Below are 23379 nucleotides of genomic sequence, written 5' to 3' on the forward strand. Positions count from 1 at the left end.
TTACAGTTATGCAATCTGAGATGAGAGAACCTCTAGGAAAATTTTGAAGACATTTAAATAGGCGGTTTTATTAATATAGATTGTTTGATTTCAAAATAATTACAATTAAAGTAGCAAAAATGTGCATAGGCAAAGCCTAAGACAATTTTCTCAGATTTTAGAGTTTTAAAACTACAGAAAATCAGCATAAACTTATTATTACAGAAAAATATATGCAGTTAAGATGTAATGACCTCACTAGTTAAGGATATTTTGGATCTTCCAAAAACTATGGGGGAATCTAGTTTTAAGGGAAGCTTCCTAGATTGTGCATAATCCAACTTTCTCTAATTTAAAAAAAACAGCATTTTTAAGGAATTGTGAAACTCACCGATACACAGCACATTTACTTCTGAAGTGTTAGCAATGCTGCTTTACACAACTTCACACAATGCTCCCCATTCCCTCCTGCAGGATTCCTTACCTGTCATTTTGCAGCAGGTGCCAAGTTAGGCCAGTGTCCTAACCTCCTCTTCCAAAATAATGACAGCAGAATTGATTATCTTTGTGGGGCTAAAATCTCTGAAGCCATAAGACTGTGCTGGGGGAAAGGGCAGGGCAAACTGTGGTCACACGGTCCTTATAAAGAGCAACAACTCGAGATTCACTCAAAGAGCTTTCATCTTTCAAATGCTTCATTTGAAAATGTAAAATTTAACAATACTAAGCAATACATACATCTATATTGAAATGAAACCCAGTAAGGAAGCATTCAAATGCCTAAGCATGTAATAGGGTTTTAATGTTAATTCACATAAAGTTCAATAAAGACAAAGCTTTATTTAGATAGCAGAATCACAGAAGGGAATGTTGGAAGGGACTTCCAGAAATCATCTGGTCTGACCCCCCTGCTCAAGCAGAGTCCCCTAGAGCCGATGCCCAGGACAACGTCCAGATGGGTTTTGGTATCTCCAAGGATGGAGACTCCACAACCTCCCTGGGCAACCTGTGCCGGTGCTTAGTCACCCTCACATTAAAAATGTCTTTCCTGGTGTTCTCCTGTGTTTCAGTTTGTGCCCACTGCCTCTGGCTCTTTCACAAGATTTGGTAATTCATCGTGCATTTAAGTAACGTTCTTCCTGTACTAACTCTGCTGGGTGACAATTTCTATCTGTGATTATTCCATGACAAATACAGAACACAAGCTTCCAGCTTCCACCATAATAAAGCCATATATGGTAGAAAAAAGGAAATCTTACATTAGTTTGGACATACACAGGAAATGGAATCTGTATTTCAAAACAAAGACAACAGAACAGCATTAATAAACTGCAGGGTATCCTGCAAATGCTCTATCATATATTGGTCCACTGACATAAAGACTTACCTGTTTACGAAAAAAACCCACAAAGGTGGTTCAATAAAGGTACCATTTCTCATGAAAACTTGTGTTTTGTAGAGATGAAGGCATTTACACATCTCTCTCAGTATGACATAACTAGTCCTTGCAACAAACCAAGCCTGCACTTACCCAGTCTAAGCAGATTACTACTCAGACCTGGGCTAAAAAGTTGTGCATAACATCACCAAGAAACCTGTGAAAAATTTTAAGGCAGAATATGCAGTGAACTCAACCGCATAAAACTGAAGAGCAGAGATTCTCTACTTGCTACTGTTGTACAAGCTTCATCATCTGACAAGCTGAGACTCAAGCTTGGCTTTAAGCATGGCTTTTTGTCCTTTACTTGCACAATTGGACATATTGCTCATGCTGCTCGAAGTAAGATTTAGCTCAACTTTCTAGTACCATTATACTTTCTTTATTTTAGTAGAAGTGGCTAGTACCTGTAAGATAAAGTTATTATTCCTACACAAAGTGAAACAGCTTTCTAAGTGACTATCATAAATTTTTTAAAAAATTAAGCCTCATCTCTCATATACACAGAGCTAAGAAAGCACCTGCTAACATGCAGAGGACCGAAAAGCATGATACTAGGAATAATTTCACATTTGAGTAACAGATTAACTCTCAAGCATCTCAGTGTGCATTAGGAATACTATTCAAATTAACCCTTCCACCACCTACCCGCCTAAAAGACACTCCAGTTGACTACAACTTTCTTCACTTGAGAACAACAAAGGCCTTAATGTTGAAACCACGTTTGCACTGGACTAAGCCAAGACCACATGATAGAAAGAAAGAAAGAACTTCCTTTAGTTATCATCTTACATACAAAGGCAGTCAGTTGGCATCATGTTCAAGACTAAAATGTTTTTAATCAAATATTTTGACCGTTGGCACTATTTTTCAGCATAGTTCATTCAGATTTCAAGATGCAAGCTCATACTATACTTCTCACATTAAAAATATGCATTTAAAAATAGTTATCAAAATTGTCAGGTGACAAATTTCTAAGTATCAACACAATGAGAAAACAGTTATGAACACATGCTAAAACAAAGTTGTTCCTTCAGTTACCTGTTTATGACTTTTGATGTACACAAGGAAAAACCATCCATTTAAAGACACTACAAACTATTAAAGACACTACAAAAATTATTTACTACGTCTTGAAAAAGAAACTCCACATAAGCAAGCAGCAGCTTCTCCAACGAAGTCTGCATTTCAAACCGAAGTTCTGCATACTGATGCACCAATTTCTTTGAAAGGTTAACAGAACATTTACCTGTTATCAGGTTCTTCCACTACTTTTTATGAACCATCTTCAAAGCATTCAGTTTGCTCTCCTATTCTGCTCAACCTTGTTCTTGCCTTCTCATAACTTTATTTCCATCTTATTTAACAATCTATTTCAGTCAACTTACTTTCATTTCAAGCTCTGCAAAATCTTGCATCTGATCAGCACCCAATTGCTGACTGTGCTCTGACAGGGTATATTTATGCATAAATTTTGTGTGACTCTAGTTTACACCACACTGTGTAAACTAAAATAAATGCCCAAAGAGTTTAAAGATGAACCTCATCAGCTGGAGGCAGAACCAAGTCTTCCCATCTTTATTATAAAATTATGGAATCAGACTGCAATAAGCATCCAACAGATTTGTTTTCTGTAACACACCTTGAATTATGAAAGGAATTTGTCATTGACAGTACAAGTGTAACTGGTTTGTATTTTTTTAAAATTTCTTAAGTCTCTACTCAAGCTTGCTCAGATCAATACCTCGTTGAGAATGCCAAGTTTATAATTCACGAAAGGTAACATTTGGAAGCGCACTGCTACAACCGGAAAGGTGTAAACTAATAAGAGCAAACGCTGATTTAGGCGGTCCACGACTATACCAACCTCAACACCCAGCTGCAGTAGCTGCCACCGTGCGACTGAAATTTGCTAAGCAGAAGAGATGAAGACTTTGAAAAGCATCCTTGTAAGCATAAAGGAACTTCATTAACTGAGGCAGGTGAAACTACTGCTGGAACAACCAAAGGCACTACCATACCCAAAGCCCAGGGAAGGCTCTGACAGTCACCTACCTGATCAGCACACAAGCTACATCAGGTGCTGACTGTTCAACTACTCAAGAGTTATCGCTGTGGCAAGATAATTATTTTCTTCATAAACTTAAATCATGATAGTCCTGTTCTGGTTTGGTCACGATCAAGGCAAAGATGACGTTTTCCTGCAATGAGAGCTGGACCAGACTTGGGCAGCATTTGTTTTTAAGCAGGAGCTCTCTAAACTGATGACAGAAGTCCTCTATTGGAAGCATCGGTAGATTAAGTTATATATGCTTGAACTTCAGTCCTTTTCCCAGCACAATTTTGTCTTGTATATTTGGCCTTTCCCTGCATGTCATTAATAAAGTTCCACCTCTGTTCCTTTAAGGTTATGTAGACAAAACCTAAAACTAAAAGAAAATATATCCAACTCCCCAATAACGCTATGCTTCTCCATATCTTAGTGAAACACAGGCTTCAGACTTACTTTGTCCATTAAAGCATGTATTTTATTTGCATGCTTATGTTGAACTGGTTTTATTTGTAGCAGAACTCTGAAACAACATTTAAGAATTTTAGATTAAGTTTATCAAGAGTCATGTCTGGGGTTCTTATACTGTCTGGTAGCTTCCAAATTTTTAGAAGAAACAAACTGAAAGATGAGTTCAAACCACATCCTCATGCTTTTCCACACTACTATCTCCCCAACCTGTAAATCCATGAAGAACACTTACCTACTTTTACTTTTCCACATTAGCATGCCCACACACCTAGGAGTCAAGAATGGGTACCTATCTATTTTTTTTAAGTTCCCATGTATTCTGTCATTTAATTATTTCCCTCCACACACCCCCCCTTAGGAAGGGCCATAAATCCTTTGTAATGACATAACAGGTTAAGAATACATGCATGATATTCATATACTAACAAAACACTCATGGAGAGATATGTAATGACTTGCCAAATCATATAAAGAACTGTTTTTACTGTGCATCTGATACTTTTCTTTAACCTGTTTCCATATTACAACCCCCAAATAAAGTTTTATGCAGCTTATGTCCTCCACATCATCATGAAAACTTAAAGCCTTTTACAATAAAAAAAAACCCCACCCTGGAATACAGAATAGGAAACAAAGTCCTAAGTGGAATGGATAAGGATACCCAGAGCAGGCCAGTGACAATCTTCAAAGATGAATGATTTGGCCCAATCCTATAGTCAGTATGTCACACTACATCCTCACACCACTTCTGAAGTTTTGCAGAAGCTTGCAAAATTTTCACAATAATACTAATGGAAGGTTGGAGTTGAGTCACAATGTCCTCAATTGTCAAACCAGTGAAAGATTTAGAGTTCAAATACTTTGTAAATATGCAAGACCTCTAGTAAAATTAAGTTTTTCCACCTTCTGTAAAGATACACCATTCAGCTTCCTTGACACAACAAAGGAGAAATGCAAATGTAGCATCAAGATTCTGGGCAAAGTTTTAAAATCAGTATTTATTTCCCAAAAATATCAGACACCTGGGGAATTCAGGTTTATAGCCAAAACTGGAAGAAGAAAAAGATGTATGAAAGAATTAACTTCAAAGGTAGTAAGAATAACGCTCAATATCAGTTTTTATCCACCTAAGCTTAAGGGCACAACATATTATCAGTCTTTGGTAACTGCCATCACTTGAATTATCCTCTTTCTGATATTCATACTACACGCCATCATCTCCAGTAAAGTACATGTGCCTGATCTAACCAATTCTATTTTTAAGACGCTAACAATAAATTAATATTTATAACTTATAAAACAATACTTATAACTTACAATTAATACTCATAACTAATAAGACAAATTATATCTCTTGTTAAGTCTTCATAACAAAGAGTTTCGCACTATAGTCCCAATTTAAAAAGTAAAATATGCGTGCCCAGTAACATAATGCAACTCAAAACAAGAGCATGATTTCTCCAGAGATTTGTACTTTCTCCCACCCCGCAGTGGACTGGCTTACTCTCACTCAATACAATTTTTTAAGTTTCACTTTAAAATGATGAAACTCAAAATAATTATTTTTTTTTAAGTTTAATACATCTTGGGGAGTTAGAGTACTATTCAGAGCAAACATCAAGTAATTTGTGATTAATTTCATGTCTTGTACACATGCTTGTGATGAAACCAGACTATCTAAGGAAACTAAAACTCAGAATTTTTTTTATCTTTAACACTAATACTGAAACGGTCCATGAGCAAGAAAAAAATCTAGATGTAATTATGCATGAAAGTATACCAAGCCATTTTATTCCCCTGAGCCAGTCATTTTAGAAGCAATAAGAGGCATCCAGGACATCCGTTTACTTTCCTAATAAACACATTTTCATGACTTGCTACTCTTTCCCCATATGCAATAGAAAAAGCATATTTTGCAGAAAACATGCAGAGCAAACACAAAACAGAAAGCAAGCTTAGCAATGAAAAATCCTCCTAAACAAGTTACGTAGTGCTAAACAAATGCTCTAAGTACCCCCCTTCTACAGACATTTGCATTCAGCAGTGTGAATAAAATATGAAACTGTACACAACTGTGATACAAGAATGATGCTGAACATGCATTAGGTCATATCACAAAAACTACACAAAGCACAACATGGCAACGATAAACTGGCACGTATACCAAAATGGTTCTTAAAGCATAGCCATCCCAATTGCCAAGTTAACATAATTTTTACTTTTAAACCAGTAATCCAATACATGACAATTATTTAATACATTCTCTTTAAAAACTCTGAACATTCAGTTTTTGAAATGTAATAATTGCATTCTTCACACGCTAAGGCAGAAACTTTATTTGTATTACTTGGCACAGCTCTGGTTCTGAAAACGTCAGTTGAGGAACTCCTACTGATACAATGCTGGAAGTTCTAGAAGCACAATGTTCCACATTGGAACAAAACTGAAGATGAACTACTGTTTCATTATTGAAGTTTTCTTTCTGTGCCTTCTGGAAAAGGCTTTTGATTTCAAGTTGATTAGAACTGGAGCTGCAGCTTACCTTTCACATGCTCTCTCCCTTAATATTGGAACATAATACATGGAACACTTTGGTGCTATTGTATCAAAGAATGAAGAACGTTAACATTTCAAAAGACAGTATTTCCCATCTTTGTAACTGCAGTTCACGTATTTTCTTCAAAGAAAAAGTACATGTGAATAGTCTTGCTTCTCTAAAACAACTGTGTATATCATCTTTCCTGGAGAAATCATGAAGGACACTATTTTCCATATTTTACTGGCTGGCATGTAACCTTCTTGGCAACTGCAGAAAGTGAACAGACAGATCAAGCTCACATACAGTTTGGCTCAACATTTTAGTGTACAGTTTTTTTCCCTTCATTACTTCAGATACTTGCCCTCTTGGGCCAGCTATCACTAAGAATGTAAAACATAACCATGTGATTCAGAGATCTAAAGCTCTCAACATATTTCTCGCCTAATTTGTTCTAAGCTATGTATTTCTTAGAAATACTGAAAAGTCATCCAAACACGTACATAAAACTACATTCTCTATGTGGCACAGAGATGCTGATACAGCACAAACTAAGCTACATCCAGACAGTTCTGAAGAGTCTTGCTCTACTGCTCACTCCTTGCTGTTCTTTCCTTCCACACTGAAATGAGCAGAATCAGTAATTTTCACCAGGTTTCTTTTACCCTGCTCACCGCATGGGCACAGAGATGTGAGGGTGGGACAAAGCAGGCAGGAAGCAGGACCAAGCAGCAAGGAGGGCAAAAGGCTATCTGCAGCAATGCATGGACTGAATTATTGTTTTAAATATGCACGCAAAGAATTCAAATTTTCCATTAGCATACAAATATTTAAAACACTTGTAAGCAGCTTGAAAGACCACTTTCAGCTGCCAGTTCAAAGACTGCATTCTACAGTACTGCGACAGCTAGTTTATGCAGAGGGTTTTCCTGCAATTTTACACTAGATAAAAATATTTAAACTTAGTATCAACATTGCAGAATAAATCCTTTTACAGCAAATAATGAACAGTAATGGAGCTTATAAAAAAAAAGAAACACATCAATATGCGCAGAACACTAAGAGCAAACAGCTGCAAAAAGAATTACAGTAAATCCTTGTTTTTACATCTTTTTACATTTACTACATTTCCTCTTCCAACTTGCTTAGGTATATGTGGTTATTTAAAGAAGGAAAACCTGTTTTGCTTGGGAGGGTGGATGTTAGGCACTGGTTTTGGGAGGAGGGGTGTTTTGTTTTGATGGGGTCTTTTTCTTTCAAATATTCACTGAGAATAAAATTACTTTCACTTTCACATAAATAAAAAATTGATTACAGTGAAATTAAGGCAAAAAAACCTAATGGAAATACATTAATCCTATCCTGTACTTACTAATAAAATATCCACTATTTTATTTTCCTTTACACAATCTTCTGTTTGGTGCTTCTGTGGCTGTGACACAAGTTTAAGACTGGATTCTCACTGGTTTGATGAGAGGCTAACAATCTTAAAATCAGCTGTTTCATACTTACGACATGAGGTGTGTACGCTGTATACAGTTGCTGTATTCAGCCACCAAAACCAAGTCCGACAGAACAATTTCATAACAACACAGAAGAAACATTCAACTGCAGTGACCCCACCCTACATCCCATGAATATTAAAATTTTACAGAACATTAATTCATTTCAGTTTTTCTGATATTCTTTGGCTATCTTCACAATACTAAACTCAAAGTTTAAAAAAATCCAACATACTAATGTAACCAGTATTTCCATCTTTTCCATTAAAAATTAGTTATTTTGTGCTTTTCACATTTAACATGCATAAAAGTTATTTTTGTGAATCTGCTATAGACATAAAATTAAACCACGTTTCTCCCATTTTTAATATGTTACTTTATTCCCCCTCTCCCATCTTTTTTTAATTCACATACAGGATCTTTCATGCTTATTCCTGTTCAAGGCTCTATGTAACTTTTTTTTTTTACTGAGAAATTGAAGGCAAGAACAGTATCTTTATTCTCACTGTGCTTCTTTCCAGTCAAGCACTTAATGTCCCACATACAGTTCACATGTAAATTCAATCAAATTATACAGCTATGCTTTACTCTACAGAAAATAAGATATAAAAGCACACTAGCAAAACTAGGAACAATAGAAGCTCTAGATAAACCATTTACCAAAACAAATGGAAAAAACTTATCAACACACGTACGCAGTAACACAGTTAAGTTCCTTTTGAATCTCATACCTCTTATAAGCATTTTGTCCTCTATTTGAGGGACTACATACAAATCAATTAGCTTTTACCCACATTTACAAAGAATTTTTTTTTTCTTTTAACTTGACTTGGGTATAAAATAATCATTATATGAAAGAGGTTTTTTTTAAATAGTTTTACCCATAAATAAGTATGCTATGCTTATCTCTGAACTTAAACTTTTCTGAATAGTTCCTTCAATTAGGAAAAAATGGTTGCTGTTCTAAACTGCTTTTCTGAATAAACTCATCTCTTACTCCTTTTAGAAGTCAGTCTGAGGTCATTAATATGAATATCTCCAAATTTCAATTATATTAATTTTCATAGTAGCTTAAGGAAGTTCAAGATGGAAAAGACCTATTTAAATCTATCCCACTGAAAATGAACACATTGAGGGCTTGTTTCCATGCATTTAAAATTATCAAAAGTATTGTTTTCATGAAAATTCAATATTCAGTTTATCTGTTCTACAACTTACCTTTTAGACATAGATAATTTTGGTAAACTTGAGTATTTAATGTATTACTGTGAAAACAAACCTCAAAATGCCTACAGATATGATTTTTAAATATTTTATGGGGAAAACCCCAAAACTATTAACAAAACAGGTTTCTTCTTACCAGCAAAACGTCATTGGTGAAGCCACCTACTAAGACTAAGTACATTTTATGCTATATCCCAAAAGGCAACAAAAAAGCTAATCCAATGGGAAAAATTATACCTGAGTTTTTAGTCAATCCTTCTATTGTTATTAAATTCTCACATGTCGTTGAATGGGTTTTTAAGAGGGCAAATGTTTTTGGGTTAACGCAGTCCAACATTTGCCACTAAACTAGCACTGGATAGCCAATATTCTAAAGGAGTAATGTTCAACCTCTGTATTTTTTATAGGACACACTCACTCCCACCTCATTGTTTAGGAATTGGGGAAGTTTGTGGACTGGTATTGCCTCAATCTAGAAGTGAGCTAAGAGAGGAAAGCACCAAATCCAAGATGGTTCTGCATCTTAATGACAGCACAGTGCCCAAATTAATAAATTGAGGGCTCCTGAGAAGACAATTAAATTGCATTTGAAATACATGCTCTCCCAAGTCTTGCCTCCAAGCACAAGCTAACAGGAGATGCTGGATGCAGACTCCATAAAACCACCTATGGATATGCACCACTAAGTCTCAGGAATGGGACTGAGAAACCATTCATATTTGCGGTCCAATGTAAACTGACCCCATCAGTTGCTACCCAGCCTTCCCTACCATTTTAATAGTTCAATTGCCGTTTATTTTGAATTGTCTTCACCAAGAAGGGAAGAATTATGATCCAACTTGTTATTAAAAAAGATAAATATTAAGAATTATGCAAAAAAATTAGTTTCCACAACATGCTTAAGTAAAATGAGCTTCATGCCATCAGAGCACACTACTCATTTGCCCTCAAAGCATCTTCTCCCTTCAGAAGGCCTAGGGGGTTCTGGTTTTAACTTGAGAATCTTCCTTTAGATTGGTTATTTCAGCATTTTTTATACAAATTATTTCAAGGCAGATTATGACCATTTAACAGTCAGTACTTCATACAAGTCAGTGCATTTGTATTTAGTACCTTTCAAAAGAATTTGTAATTATAGATTATTCTATTTTTCAAGTTAAAATCTGAAGTCAAAAGTGGAAATCAAAAGGGAAAAATGAATTTGGTATAATATTTTAAAATATGACAGTATACTTTAGACCAGAATGCTCCTCAAAGAATGCACACTATAAAATCCTCTTGCATTATGGTTAAAATTAAATTAACATAACATTTAGTTCTTGTTGTCTTCTTGCCATCTATTATAACCTTTTGTTCTAATAAGAATCTCCAGTTTATTGTATCTTTATGTCCAAATGGATAAAATAGATGTGGACAACAAATACAACAAGTTAGAGTCAGGAATTTTCTTTCTAGGTAATCGACAGTAATTTGTATTTTTCTTAGGAAATAAATAGTTAAATATATTTGAACCGCCACCAGGTTTCCCAAGATATCAATGTGCTTTACCTAATGAGCACAATGGACAGAAATACAAAGAAATTAAATCACAACCAAAAGGAATTTAACTTTTTTCAAGTGCCAAGTCACTCCCCTTCAAATGACTGAGGTGATAAACGCAAATGCAGTTAGACAAGCTGGATTCTGGTGGTGGGTTATTTTTGTTTGTTTTCACTTAAATAGGAAAGTTTTGCTATCTTTAAGTATTAAAATTGTATCTCACATGAAAATTAAGTGGTTTAGTCTGAAATTTCAGGAATAACTTAAAAACTCAGTAAGTACAACCAAAACTAAGTCCACTGTAGTTGTCAACTTCATATCCTTTCCAAGCTTATTTGTTTTACCACAGTATATAGCAGAAAGAGTGAGGACTTCACTACGCTTTCTAGTCAAACCAACCAAAGACAGTTAAAAACTTAAGCATATGTATACACAGAAAAAATGATAAGACTAATTGGCCAGAAGACAAACAAGAAAAATTAACCGCTTCCAGCATATGGGCAGCACTTTCAAGCAAAAACTCTCCTTGGCTGTATCTACATACCATTTTTATGAATCAAATTGGGACCATTCCTTTTCTAACAAAATTATGTGTTTATCTTATAGTTACAGTCAGTTACTACGACATACGGCAAAATGAAAATCACTGCCTTTACAGCTGAGCTGTATACAATCAATATGGAGAGACAGCCCTAAGAAAGCTTTCAGGAAGAGCAGAATTTGGGAGCCTGTCATCAGCTACAATAGGAATTCTTCAAGAAATCTTTAAAATGTGCCCAAATTCAACATTTCAGTATTTATTTTTTAGGACTTCAAGGCGTGGTTCATGGATATTTAAAAAGAGATGAGGTGATTTTCTGCAATAAGGACAGCATACAAATCCACTGCTACCATGCAGCAGAGCAATCCAAGTCAAGTTTTACAGGAAGGGTAGCTCACAACTGTAGAATGAAAATCACTAATATTAATTAAAATCTAAAATAACTTTCATATACATACATACATCTGCTTGCTAGCAAAAATGCAGCGCAACAAAGATGCACTTAAAATAGCATGAGGTTGGCAACAAAGAACAAACCGCTTTTTGCAGATTTGGTGTTTTTAATATACTTCTGAAACATACTCAGATACTACAAGGATGAGGTTGTATATATCTAAACAAATCTACAGTAGTTAGCCAAAAGGACTGAAAGACACAGCCCTTTCCTCTGAAAAACTGAACAGACCTCTTGAATCTAGTTCAAGTTACATTTAAAACACGTTCCCCTTTCAGCTTTACAGTTCAGAATTACCAACTCACACCAGTACTTTCTCAATCCCCATGAAAAAACGCCATGTACAAGGGCAGAAAATGTGAGATAGAAGTAACCTAGACACCTTACTAGACACTGATGTAAACTGCATTTTCAACTGAACACAGTACACCAAAGCAGAGAGCTTAAGTAATTGCTATATGCAAACACTAGTTTATACCTACTGAAAAAACAGCTATTTTCCCAAATGTTGAGCTTTAGGAACAGTGGGCTAAGTAAAACCAGTTGTGGGGGTTTTTTGGAAGATTTAGTGCTGTAACGTGATACATATATGAAGTAGGAGAAAGAATATTTCAGACTTTAAACCTCACTCTTGCATTACAAACTATAAAGTGTAGCACCTATCTCAAGTCGAGCAAAAGGGGGCAACATTAAAGACAGTCTAGAGGAAAATGCTTAGTAGTTACAAACGTCACGTGATAACTCCTGAATTGTATGAAAACAATCTCTATTTTAAGCCATATAACACTGGAAAACTAAGTAAGTGTACTTCCAAAATGCCAGCAATGCCACAATTTTCCTGCTACCCATTTGCTCACAATTCAGTTCACCATCACTGCTATGTTAAGAAGTAATGCATACATACTCTCTCTGCTGTTTGCATCCCATGCTTTGAGCTATGTACATACAATTTCGATACAATTAGGGCACCATGTTATCTCAAAATCAGTTTTTAGTAAATTTAGTATCGTTATTCATGCAGATAAATTTTAGAAATTTCTATTTCTGAAAATGTGAGTGAACTAATAAAAACAGAACACTAATGTTTTACAACTATTTTGCACAGGAAAAAAGCAATACTAACCAAAAGTATTCCTACTTTCTTGCCATTACAGGAATAGAACCAATAGGTCTTTTCCATCATCTTCCAGGACTGACAAAATCTGAATCATAATAAGCTTTTTATTAGCTTTATCATCAGTTTTATCTTAAGACTCAATCAGCAAATCTAGCCTAAGTTGTGTTGGAAATGGGTATTTTTCAAATTCATCCTTTTGTAAAACACTTATCAAGAATACTCATGTGCAATCCTTCTAAATGCATATTACTCTACTATAAATGAACAATTATTTTAATGGAAAAACATGTACTTGCCTCCTAATTAAACAGTTAATAATTAGTAACAGAGTTGCTTCTATTCAAACCAACCATGAGGGGAAACGTATACTTATAATAATGCATTACACAGTGGAAGGCTTTAAACCAGCTCGCACAAATGTCTCCTCCCTTGCAACGGCAAGATACTTTAACGATCAGTTGAACACACAGATGACAACAATTTTTCTTCTGTAGAAATATGGTTTAGGTAAATTCATTCATACTGTTATGAATAAAGCATACATACAGATTCCTCTCCAAAGGTGGGGTGTTTTTTCCCCCCAAGTTATGTTTTCCAATAATCTGAGTAACAGATATACTCTGTTGATGAGCTTATTGTGACTAAGTTTCCAAAGGGAGACTGAGATGCAAGGACACAGTATCCTTGAGAACACTTTGTATAAAATTTGATGCTCTTCAAAAGTCAAAACAAAAGCAGTTGTGTTATAAATTGTTCATAGTACACTGCATACTGCAACATGCAGTAAAAAGAATTACTATTAAGAATGGAGCCTTCTTGACACACAGTAGAAACTACATAAGAATGAAAATTATGCCACTTATAATTAATCGTAAAATTATTCTCACCCAGTATTAGTAATAACATTCCCAAAATCCTTTCAAGTGATTTTTATATTTTATTGTAACCAGTTAACTGCACGTTTTACAGCATAGTCACACATTGTATTTTGCTAGTCACAAACACATTGCCTTACATAATGATCCGCATCATTTCTTCTCTAGACTACAAAGCCTATGACTGAATACAAAAAAAGTTTTACAAAAGAAACTGTTTTAAAGACTACAATAACAATAAAACCGTTTCCAGGTAACAGCTAAAATTATAAAGGCATATCACTGTATAGTTTTACTGGAATTTCTAAACAGTAAGGAATGAAATAAGTTTTAGTATCTGCGACGCTTGTTAGGTCCTTCAAAGTTGCCCCCTGGGTTTCCTCTACCAAAGCCACCAGGTCCACCACTCACGGCACCTACACCACTCATTGGAGGCTGAGGAGTTTCAGAGCCCGTTCTACTAACCAGAGGTGAACCCATCTGTGATGGGCCTCCTTGAGGGAATCTCTCATTATGCTAATACAAGTCCATTTGGAACATGCCAAATGTGAGTTACAACAAAAACCACAAGTGGTGATGTCATGAAGTTCAGCAGATAGTCCAGCAGAATCAGGATCACACATAGAGGGAAGAAAGGAGCAATTGAATTAGTTATTATGGAAGAAGAGCTAGAAATTAAAGAGTGCTAATGTTATGCTCCAACTTTGTAAAGTAAATTAAAAATTAAAAACTTCAGTATTAAGATCAACTCTGGTGCTGAATGTAGCTTCATCCTTTCAAGCATGACTGAAGCAATACATATTCTCTATGTAACAGAAGAGACAGCAAACAATAATTTTATACCTGAGCCCTATTCTGCCTCGTGTACCAACTACAATGCTTCTCCCTTAAATAAATTAAGACACAGAAACATTGTCAAACTAGGAAAAAAAAACCCCAGCTTTGTATTTCTAGAGACTGCAGGTTTATTGTCTTAATAGCAATATAACCTGAAGATTTATATAGCTGTGGATATACCTGGAGTCAGCCTTTTGTATGGCACTAGGAATCTTTAGTTAAGACTTTCAAAACTCAGTCCAAATAAACTGACACAGCTAGTGACAAAATGCATAACTGCACTACGCTTAGTTTAAAAACAACTTTATATCTAAAGCTTCATCTGAATTAACAATATAATATGAAAATCCAGTTAATGTTCCATGTTTATTTTCATTAGTTCTGTGCCTGATATTAATAAAGGTATATGTGCTTACACAGATTTATTAGCTATAGCAATTAAGACCTAAACCAGAAAACATGCATCTGAGCACTTATAGTTCAGTATTTATGCAAGTGTTTAAAAATAGAACCCCACATTATGAAATTTAAAACATTAACTCAATATAACATAAACCGTTAAAAGCACAGATATATGGTACAGTCATATCTTGAAATAACTCACCATTCACCTGCTGAGCACAGTTATGCTTTCAGAAGAAATCCTTTTGTACAAAGATCTACATTAACTGCCCAGGTATTCAGAGTTTGACAAAAGCATTCAAGACTAGCGCTTTATTTATATGCCCACATCAGAGAAGAATTCTTCTGAAAGTCTAACTCCAGTAATAGCAGTAGAGCTCAACAGTTCTAAAGTCTGTTAATGCGTGTATATATATTATTTTAAAATAGCATTATATCTGTACAGATAAAAATATAGATCTTAGATCACGTTTGTATATATGTGCATTGTTTAAAATTTGACATTGAATAAGAAAAAAGTTACTTCAAAAGCTGCATAAAGACCTACTACTGCCCCAACGTACCTAAAAATCTGCAGCACTGGTGAAAAATTATTAAAAAAAATATCTTTAACTCATGCCAGATTGTTAGCAATGGATATGAATTTCAACAAACAGCTTATCACATTCTCCTGATAATTTTTACCATTTGACTTTTGGACAAAAAGTCAAGTCCTCTTTCCAACAAGGACCCCTCTCTCCAGCTAATGAGAAAACTGCAGGAATTAGCTATCTACAATAAAGTATGGGGGGGAAAAAAAAAAAGCTATTTTTAAAATGTTCAAAGATAATACATTTCAAAAGACTGCAGTGGAACAAAAAGACTATTACTCCAACTTTCCCCCCTAAAAGACTTCCGAAAAACATCAGATTTAAAAAATAAAAACCATATTTCTGGTCTATAAAGCATATTCTCCATTTCCTTCATTGGAAACTGAAATTAACTCTTACAGTGGTTTAGCAGACAGCCCTCAAAGGATCTTTAAAGTGTTTTTCCAACAACTGGAAAAATACAATAAGGCTATGCCTTTCTGTAGGGACCTGCCCTCCAAATTAAAAACTTTGAAAGTCCAAAATGAAAAAAAAAATAAAAAGGCAAAAAATCCATCTAATTTGTCCTTCAGTAGTGTGCAGAAGAAAATGGAAGTAAAAAAAATATTTTTAAGACATAGACTTTGAAGTGTCAGTATATTCTCTACATTTCCATACTGGAATGACTTTTTGTAGAAAAACAACAGTTTGAGATAGATACGATGATTTACAATACCACGTTCTTTTCCTTACACCTCTTTTTCAGTGTCTATATAATCACAAGAGAATGTTTCAGAGGTGACCAGTAACACAGTGGTCTCCAGCAAAAGCATCTCTGAAAACAGTATTTTGTGAAAAGCATTTCCTCCCCCTTGCCCCACCCCCCCCCACACCAGTTTTGTGATAACAACTGATAAAATGAGCTGGCTCCTATGATGCGAAGTGAGATCCTCTCCTTTAACTGATAAAAGACCAGACTCATTAGGTATTTTGTGCTCAATCAAAATCTCATTTTCCTCTAAGTAACAAAGGATTTTGTCCATGATTCATTATACAGATTGCTCAAATGCAGATGGATACTGTTGAAAAGGCATATATATAAAAAAATACTGCTATAAAATGCTTCTGTGTTCCAATAAAACTATAATGGAATCACTGGTTATATTATATACTCCTTTATATCACACCATGACTAGACCATCCCAAATATCCATTTAGAGAACAATACTGAAAACTATGTAAAAATCAGGTTCAAAATTATACAGTTGTTTCTCTACGTAAGACATTACAGCTAGGAAAAATGACTGGCTATGAGAACAGAGCAAAAATGGCTAGTGCTCCAACTGCATTCCAATGGCATATCTACTCTTGATAAAAAATTCCAGTTGTATACAAGATATTCCCTACCACCCTTGGGAACTGGGCAATATTATTTTTCCTGTATTGATATGACAGTTATCCCTAACAGCTGTTGGCATACTTATTTTCTAAGTGGAGTAATTACTGTCATAATCTCATGCTTTCAACAGTGTTAGAAAGGAAACAGAAAAAACACTAAAGTTGCTTTAAAAAAATTAAATAGTTCACACAAAGATATCTTCACACTACATAGCTTCTAACACTGAACTGTTCATCAAAACCCCCAACAAGCTAATATATATAATTTAATTTCACAAAAGAAATAACAGCAAATGCTTAAATTCACAGACAACTCCGGTATGATGTTCCTTCATTTGACAGAAGGGATTTCCTTCTCTCAGTGAGTTTTCCATGACAGGTCATACACATAAAGTATTGCTACAAGTGCTGTATATTCTAACATCAGTTCGAAGTCTGCTTACTTATCAAAGAACTCGTCCCATTCCTAAGGGAAGCAAGATTTTCACAGTAAGTTAAAGATTTCCCTTCTGTCTTGTAAATTATTTGCATGAACAAGTTTTACTAATTACTTTTAACAGATTCAACACACATAACATGTTCTTCCTGAGTGTGAAAATATCTTTGGTAACAGAAATGGGCCATGAGACATGACAGCTATTCAAAGTAATTAAATTTGTGATACGTTACCACTGTTCCATTATCTGGCATCATTGGCGTTCCCATATTTGCAGCTCCTTCTGGTCCCATGGAAGGACCAGGACCCATTGCAGGGCCAGGTAAAGTTCCTCTGTTGTTCATATTCATACCCATCATTGGAGGAGGGCCTTGGTTACCAGCAGGTGCTGGGCTAAACGCATCTATGCAAAACAATCTATACTTAGAGCTGTCCTATCTGAATTTTACAAGAATAAACAAACAATTTACAATATTTAAAAAGCCAAATGTACAAAACTTCCAATACTTGAAATAAAAAAAAAATATATTCTTTGAGACTGTACATTTATCTCAATCATCTGCTTTTAAACAGATTTTCATTAATCCCTGGTATGTTGCATTACACAATCTGACAAGTGTATTTGAAAATCCTGAACTTTACAGCTAAATATAGCTGTATGGCTTATGTGCAGGAATTGAAGTGTTCATGTAGCATATCTATGCAGTATACACACTACAAATTCACAAAAAAACTCAAGTGATTTTGCAGTAATTGGCAGCTATAAGGTAACTTGACCTTTTAGGGATCATAACATATAAATAAACATTTGCAAGAACTATTCTACCAGTATTATGTTAACTGTATATAGAGTTACAGTGTATTAGCCTAACGTCTAAAAGCAATACCAAAGATGGCACCCGACTTCACAAAAAATTACGTGTAATATGACATAAATAAATCTTGCATTGAAATTTAATTTATTATAGTAAAAGTACATGAAAACCAAGAGAAGTTTTGTTAGAATTGAAAGGGACAGAACGCTCTCCTCCAAAATTCTGATTCACAGTAAGAGGTAGACTTAGAACTTAGAAACATATTTTCAGAAGATCACTTAGCTGTAAAATTGCACTAGGAAATACCACTCTGCCAGTACCCACTAACATAACTCAACAGGTAGGTAAAACTGCCTTCATAACATTTTCTCACGTTGTTATAAGAAAGAAAAAAGTCTGATTATATATATAATTTCCATCTGCTATTATGAAATATCATCAACTTTAAGACTGGTGGTGATGCATTTTCCCCAGACCACCACCGATAACCCACCCCTTTCAGCCAAAAACATGCATCCAAAATTTGATAATGGAAGAAGACAAGCCTTGGGAATCTAATCTACATTTTAAGTCATGACAACATACAACGGTATCAAGAAAACTGATGTGTTCCTAGACTACTAAACTTGTTATTTTTATTAAAATAAAAAAAAAAAATCAACCTCACCTCTCATCACAACTGTAACTTCTTTAGTAATGAATATATAAATGTACATCATTGTAAGCAGGCAACTTAGCAGATACAGCACTATGACTATTTACAGGTATGCAAAATTGCCTCTTTATTACCTGCCCTGAGTACACATATCACAGCAGTCAGTGAAACCACTGCATCCAACATATTGCTACTAAAATTGCAGCCCTTGGCCTGATCATATACATTATGCCAACTGCAAGTTGCTTAGCAAAAACAATCCATGCAACACAGAAGCACATGTAAATTGCTAAGCAAGTTTATTAGAAGCAATAGAGAAAAACACTATAATTTTGAAAAGCAGAACTCATTTGTGCTTAGTAATGAGAAACGCCAAGACCTCTTCTCCCTACAACACTAAACCAAAACAAAGGTATGCACAAGCTGGATGCTTCTTACCTAGCCACAAGCACGATCAGTTCATGTAGCAGGTAGAAGATTGTGCTGCAATTCAAGAGAATTACAGTTGAATATGTCCTAAAACTGTTTTTTAGTGTCATCCATCCAGTGACCAAATATATAGAAGGAAAAGAAGTCTAAACTGCCAATATAAGGATAAACCTATTTTCATAGGCTAGAAGTACTCTGCAGGACTATCATGATGGCAGTGCTTAGTGCAGCCAATGCTTAATTATCTGTTATTGGCTTGCTTACCAGCCTAATTAATCAGCTGGCCTCACACAGGTAGTGTATGCTTATCCTTCGACTGAAGTTCTTATCCTCCGCATCATACAAATGCACCCAATACTGCTTCCAGGGTGGGGTATAGCAACCTATGCTATCAAACCTCTATATTATTAAGCCAATTTCAGGCAGAGTCAGCTCTGACAGGAGGACAACCAGGGAGTGTAACACAAGGAGAGAGTGGGGCCTTGCAGAGTTTCAGCGAGAGGTCACAGTGGCATTTTAGCTATACCTCAGAGGTCCTCCTAGCTTCAAAGCAGACCTTAAGAGCTAAGCACTCGATTGCCCGTTCTTTTTGGTGGGACACTGATGTAAACCGTTAATTCACTGGATCAGGTTCAGCAACAGATGAAAAGCAGTCAGTGTCCATGTCACAATAGAGGCACTAAAAAAAGGTCTTTTTTTCTGCTGTCTTGAGGGCTGGAAAAGTACACGCCAAGTGTCTGAACTGCACATGCCAACGTCTGGCACAGCTGGCAACAAGGCATAGTCAATAATCCTCATTAACACAGAGAGTTACCAAAAAAATTTTAAAAATCCTTATTTAAAAGTTTATCAGCTGCACTTAGCATTACAGATCTGGTTAAGTGCTATGATGAGGTATGTAGATTCTATTCTAGAAATTGTTTGCTGCAGAAGACAATGTGAAAATGAGTGGTCCTGCACAGGTCAGCCCAACACTAACTAAATCTGTCACAGAGGCACCTTGCTTTCTAATAATGCTATCACGCAGATGGGTTGCCATCACTGAAAATACTCCAGCTCCCCACTGTCCCACATGATGAAAAGTCGCAAATGGCACAGGTAAAGGCTAGTTAAAAATAAAGTTGCAATTCTATGAGAAATGTTGAGAGAGTATGCTAAGATCAACAATTAAAGGTCTACTATTTAAAGGTCTACTGCAGGTTTTTGGGGTCAGGTTTTTTTGGTTGTAGAGGGGGGGTTATTAATGGGCTGGAGGAAAAAAAAAATCTCTCCAGTGAGATAAAATCCAAATACTGTGGAAATAAACACTGCCCTTACCTGTCTTGCTATGGATATTTTTCCCTTTGTAAAATAATAGTTCTCTGTTACTCTACATCCTTTTGGAACTATACATTTATTTCTAAAAGCATTTGTATCAAGTTTAAAATCAAGTCACAGCACAAAGCTTACAAACCAAGCCTATAATGAACATCAGTGTTAAGTATTAAAACCTGACAAGAAAAAGGCTGTGAAGTTGATTGCTATAAATACACATTTAAAATCTGTACATAAAAAGTGTATCTTGTGGATCTAGACAATTGGCACAGTATCAATATTTACAAAGTCTCCTAATTAAATGAAATTTTCAAGTAGACTATAATAATATGCAAAAAGTACAACTACAAAAAAAATTTAGTCACAATTTATACTTCAGCTTGTTATTTGTAGATAACTTCACAATGTTTTCCTATAGAATTATTTTTAAAGCTCTTCATCTTGATGGAAAGAAAAGGCCTATTTCTATTTTGCAACTGTAAACGTGTCTCAATAAGTGCAAGGAAATGGTGAATAATGTATTTTAAAATCTGGACCTAGCACCTTCATTAGTCTATAAATTCTCATTACTCAAAAGGTCAAGCAAAAATGTTAACCAAGTTTTGTATGTACTTTCAAATTTAAAATACACAAAAATAATATTAACTTTTCTTAAAATTATCATCTTGATCTATTTTAAATGAACATCAGGAAGGTTCCAATAAATATATATCGAACAGTTTAAAAAGTTTAGTAAGATCTGGGTTTTTTTTAAGAAATAATTTTAAGTTTTAGTCTTGTTTAAAAGCAGATATTCTCGGTAAGTAAGATTCCAAACTGTTTCAGCCTGCATATACAGAGCAAGGTCTAATTATTAAGAATGTACTTTTCTAGACTTCACGGTAGCAGGTTTAGCAGTGGCAATATTTCAAGTCACAAAAGTGAACTGAGAATATTTGCAAATACAGATTTTCCAATAAGTTAGCAGAACACCCGTCACATTATTCATTAATCTTTTCTCAGGTACATCAACAGAACTCGCCAATTTTAAGCTCTACATCACTTCACTGCATGCAATTACAGTCCCAACTTCTCTGAACAGATGGTCCCTCCAAAAGAACACCAAATACTTTTTGAACAGAAAATTCCTCTTTTCTATCAGGTCATTTCTAGATCATCACCTTTCCCTGCCTTTTGGTTTCTCCTAACTTGCACATGGTATTTTTCTCCCACAGGCAATTAAAACAATAAAATCAAGATACACCTTGGGAAAAAAACCCAGCTGTTTAGAAGCAAAATATCTGAGTTTTTTTATTTCCTAATACTGTTTACTCCTTTTTACCAGTAGTTGTCACTAATTAATAGTGCTTGAGTATCATGTACAGTCCCAAAGAAAAAGAAAAATTACATTACAAAAGCCTTTTTCCTTCGGATCCCTACCTCCCATGTTTATTGCTCCACGAGGACCCATATCACCCATTCTCAATTCCTGTTCTCTCTGAAAGTAAACATAGTTTTCATGGTCAACCTATCATTCTTAAAACTTAAAACATTCCCATTAATAAAAATTTTCAAGTTTCAAAAGTTTCCATTGATTAGAAAAAAGTACAAGGAATAAAGTTAACTATACTCCCGTTTTTATAAAATTAAATGTAATAGTAAGTTCAATATAGCATGCTGTACATTTTTGCATAATGCTAAAGGTTAAGAATACATAACAAGTTTCGTTTATCAAGATGCAGCAGTCTAAATCTCCCAAATAGTTCTGTTACCAACTGCAAATGAATCCATCTTTACACAGTGTTTTTCATTAAGAAGTATATTTACATTTTAACTGCAAATAAAGATGTCTTATTGCAGTATTGCCTGAAGGCCGTGGTTCAATAATACAGTCCATCTGGTTTCACGACTCAAAAATACTTGTGTTGATTGGAAACCAAGCTCTGATGTGTTATATTGTGGTATACAAACACAATTTGCCAGGTCATCTTTGCTTCAATAGTTCTGACTTAACTTTGTGGTAGCACATTTTTTGATAAATCATGCTATTGATATGTTAGTTCGGATACTGACCATCCTTTTGAAACCACTATAAATATGCAGTCCCTCCATTTGAGGAGGAACTTCTTTGCTTTGAGGGTGGCAGAGCACTGGCACAGGCTGCCCAGAGAGGTCGTGGAGTCTCCGTCTCTGGAGACATTCAAAACCCGCCTGGACGCGTTCCTGTGCAACCTGCTCTGGGTGACCCTGCTCTGGCAGGGGGGTTGGACTAGATGATCTCCAGAGGTCCCTTCCAACCCTACGATTCTGTGTATCAACATAAACTACATAACATGCATTTATACTCAACAGACAAATAATGTGCCAAATTGGTCCAGATTCAATTAATGCTTAGTCATCCAACAGCAAGAAAGAGTTCCAACGTTACTGATCATGAACCACGGCCTGCTGTGAAACAATACTCAAAAGACAGTACTACCCGGAGTGGCAGAAATCATCACTTAAGACAAAGGTACACCTATCACAGATAATTACAAGGGATTTTAGTATTACTGTTGACATCAAAAGGATGAAATAGAAACAAATTCACAGTTCAAAATGAAAACTAACGAAACCTACACCAAAATTTTTTTCTCGTTAATTTTCTGCAAGAATGATAACGTATATTCCACTCTCGAGTGAACACAAGTGTGCTGGGAATAAGCATATACAAAAGAATTTACCTGATTCTGAAAATCATTCCACTTATGATTTAAGACTGTAAGTTCAGATGCATTTTGAAAACAATTCCATATACTAGGCAACTGAATCAGTCTTGC

At 35.2% G+C, this 23379-nt stretch overlaps 1 protein-coding gene across 11 annotated transcripts in view; it reads right to left on the reverse strand.

Moving 5' to 3' along the window:
- The window catches only part of PSPC1 (paraspeckle component 1), a 72956-nt gene that overhangs the window by 19349 nt on the left and 30228 nt on the right, over nt 1-23379 (reverse strand). For 4 of the 11 annotated variants that reach the window (XR_008469749.1, XR_008469748.1, XR_008469747.1 and 1 more), the window contains exons 7-8: nt 22001-22058; nt 17602-17771 (exon numbers count right to left, since the gene is read on the reverse strand). The exons of 4 other annotated variants lie outside the window; for them this stretch is intronic. Coding sequence is in view for 2 of the 7 variants with exons in the window: in XM_054223708.1 (XP_054079683.1) it covers nt 14057-14242; nt 17602-17771; nt 22001-22058 (414 nt within the window). In the remaining 5 variants the exon portion in view is untranslated. Of the gene's footprint in view, nt 1-8451; nt 14243-17588; nt 17772-22000; nt 22059-23379 lie in introns of those variants that run through there. 3 more of the 11 variants (XM_054223708.1, XR_008469753.1, XM_054223676.1) reach the window with 3 other exon arrangements.

Source organism: Rissa tridactyla, chromosome 1 (assembly GCF_028500815.1).
Source record: "Rissa tridactyla isolate bRisTri1 chromosome 1, bRisTri1.patW.cur.20221130, whole genome shotgun sequence".
In the NCBI taxonomy this organism is placed as follows: domain Eukaryota; kingdom Metazoa; phylum Chordata; class Aves; order Charadriiformes; family Laridae; genus Rissa; species Rissa tridactyla.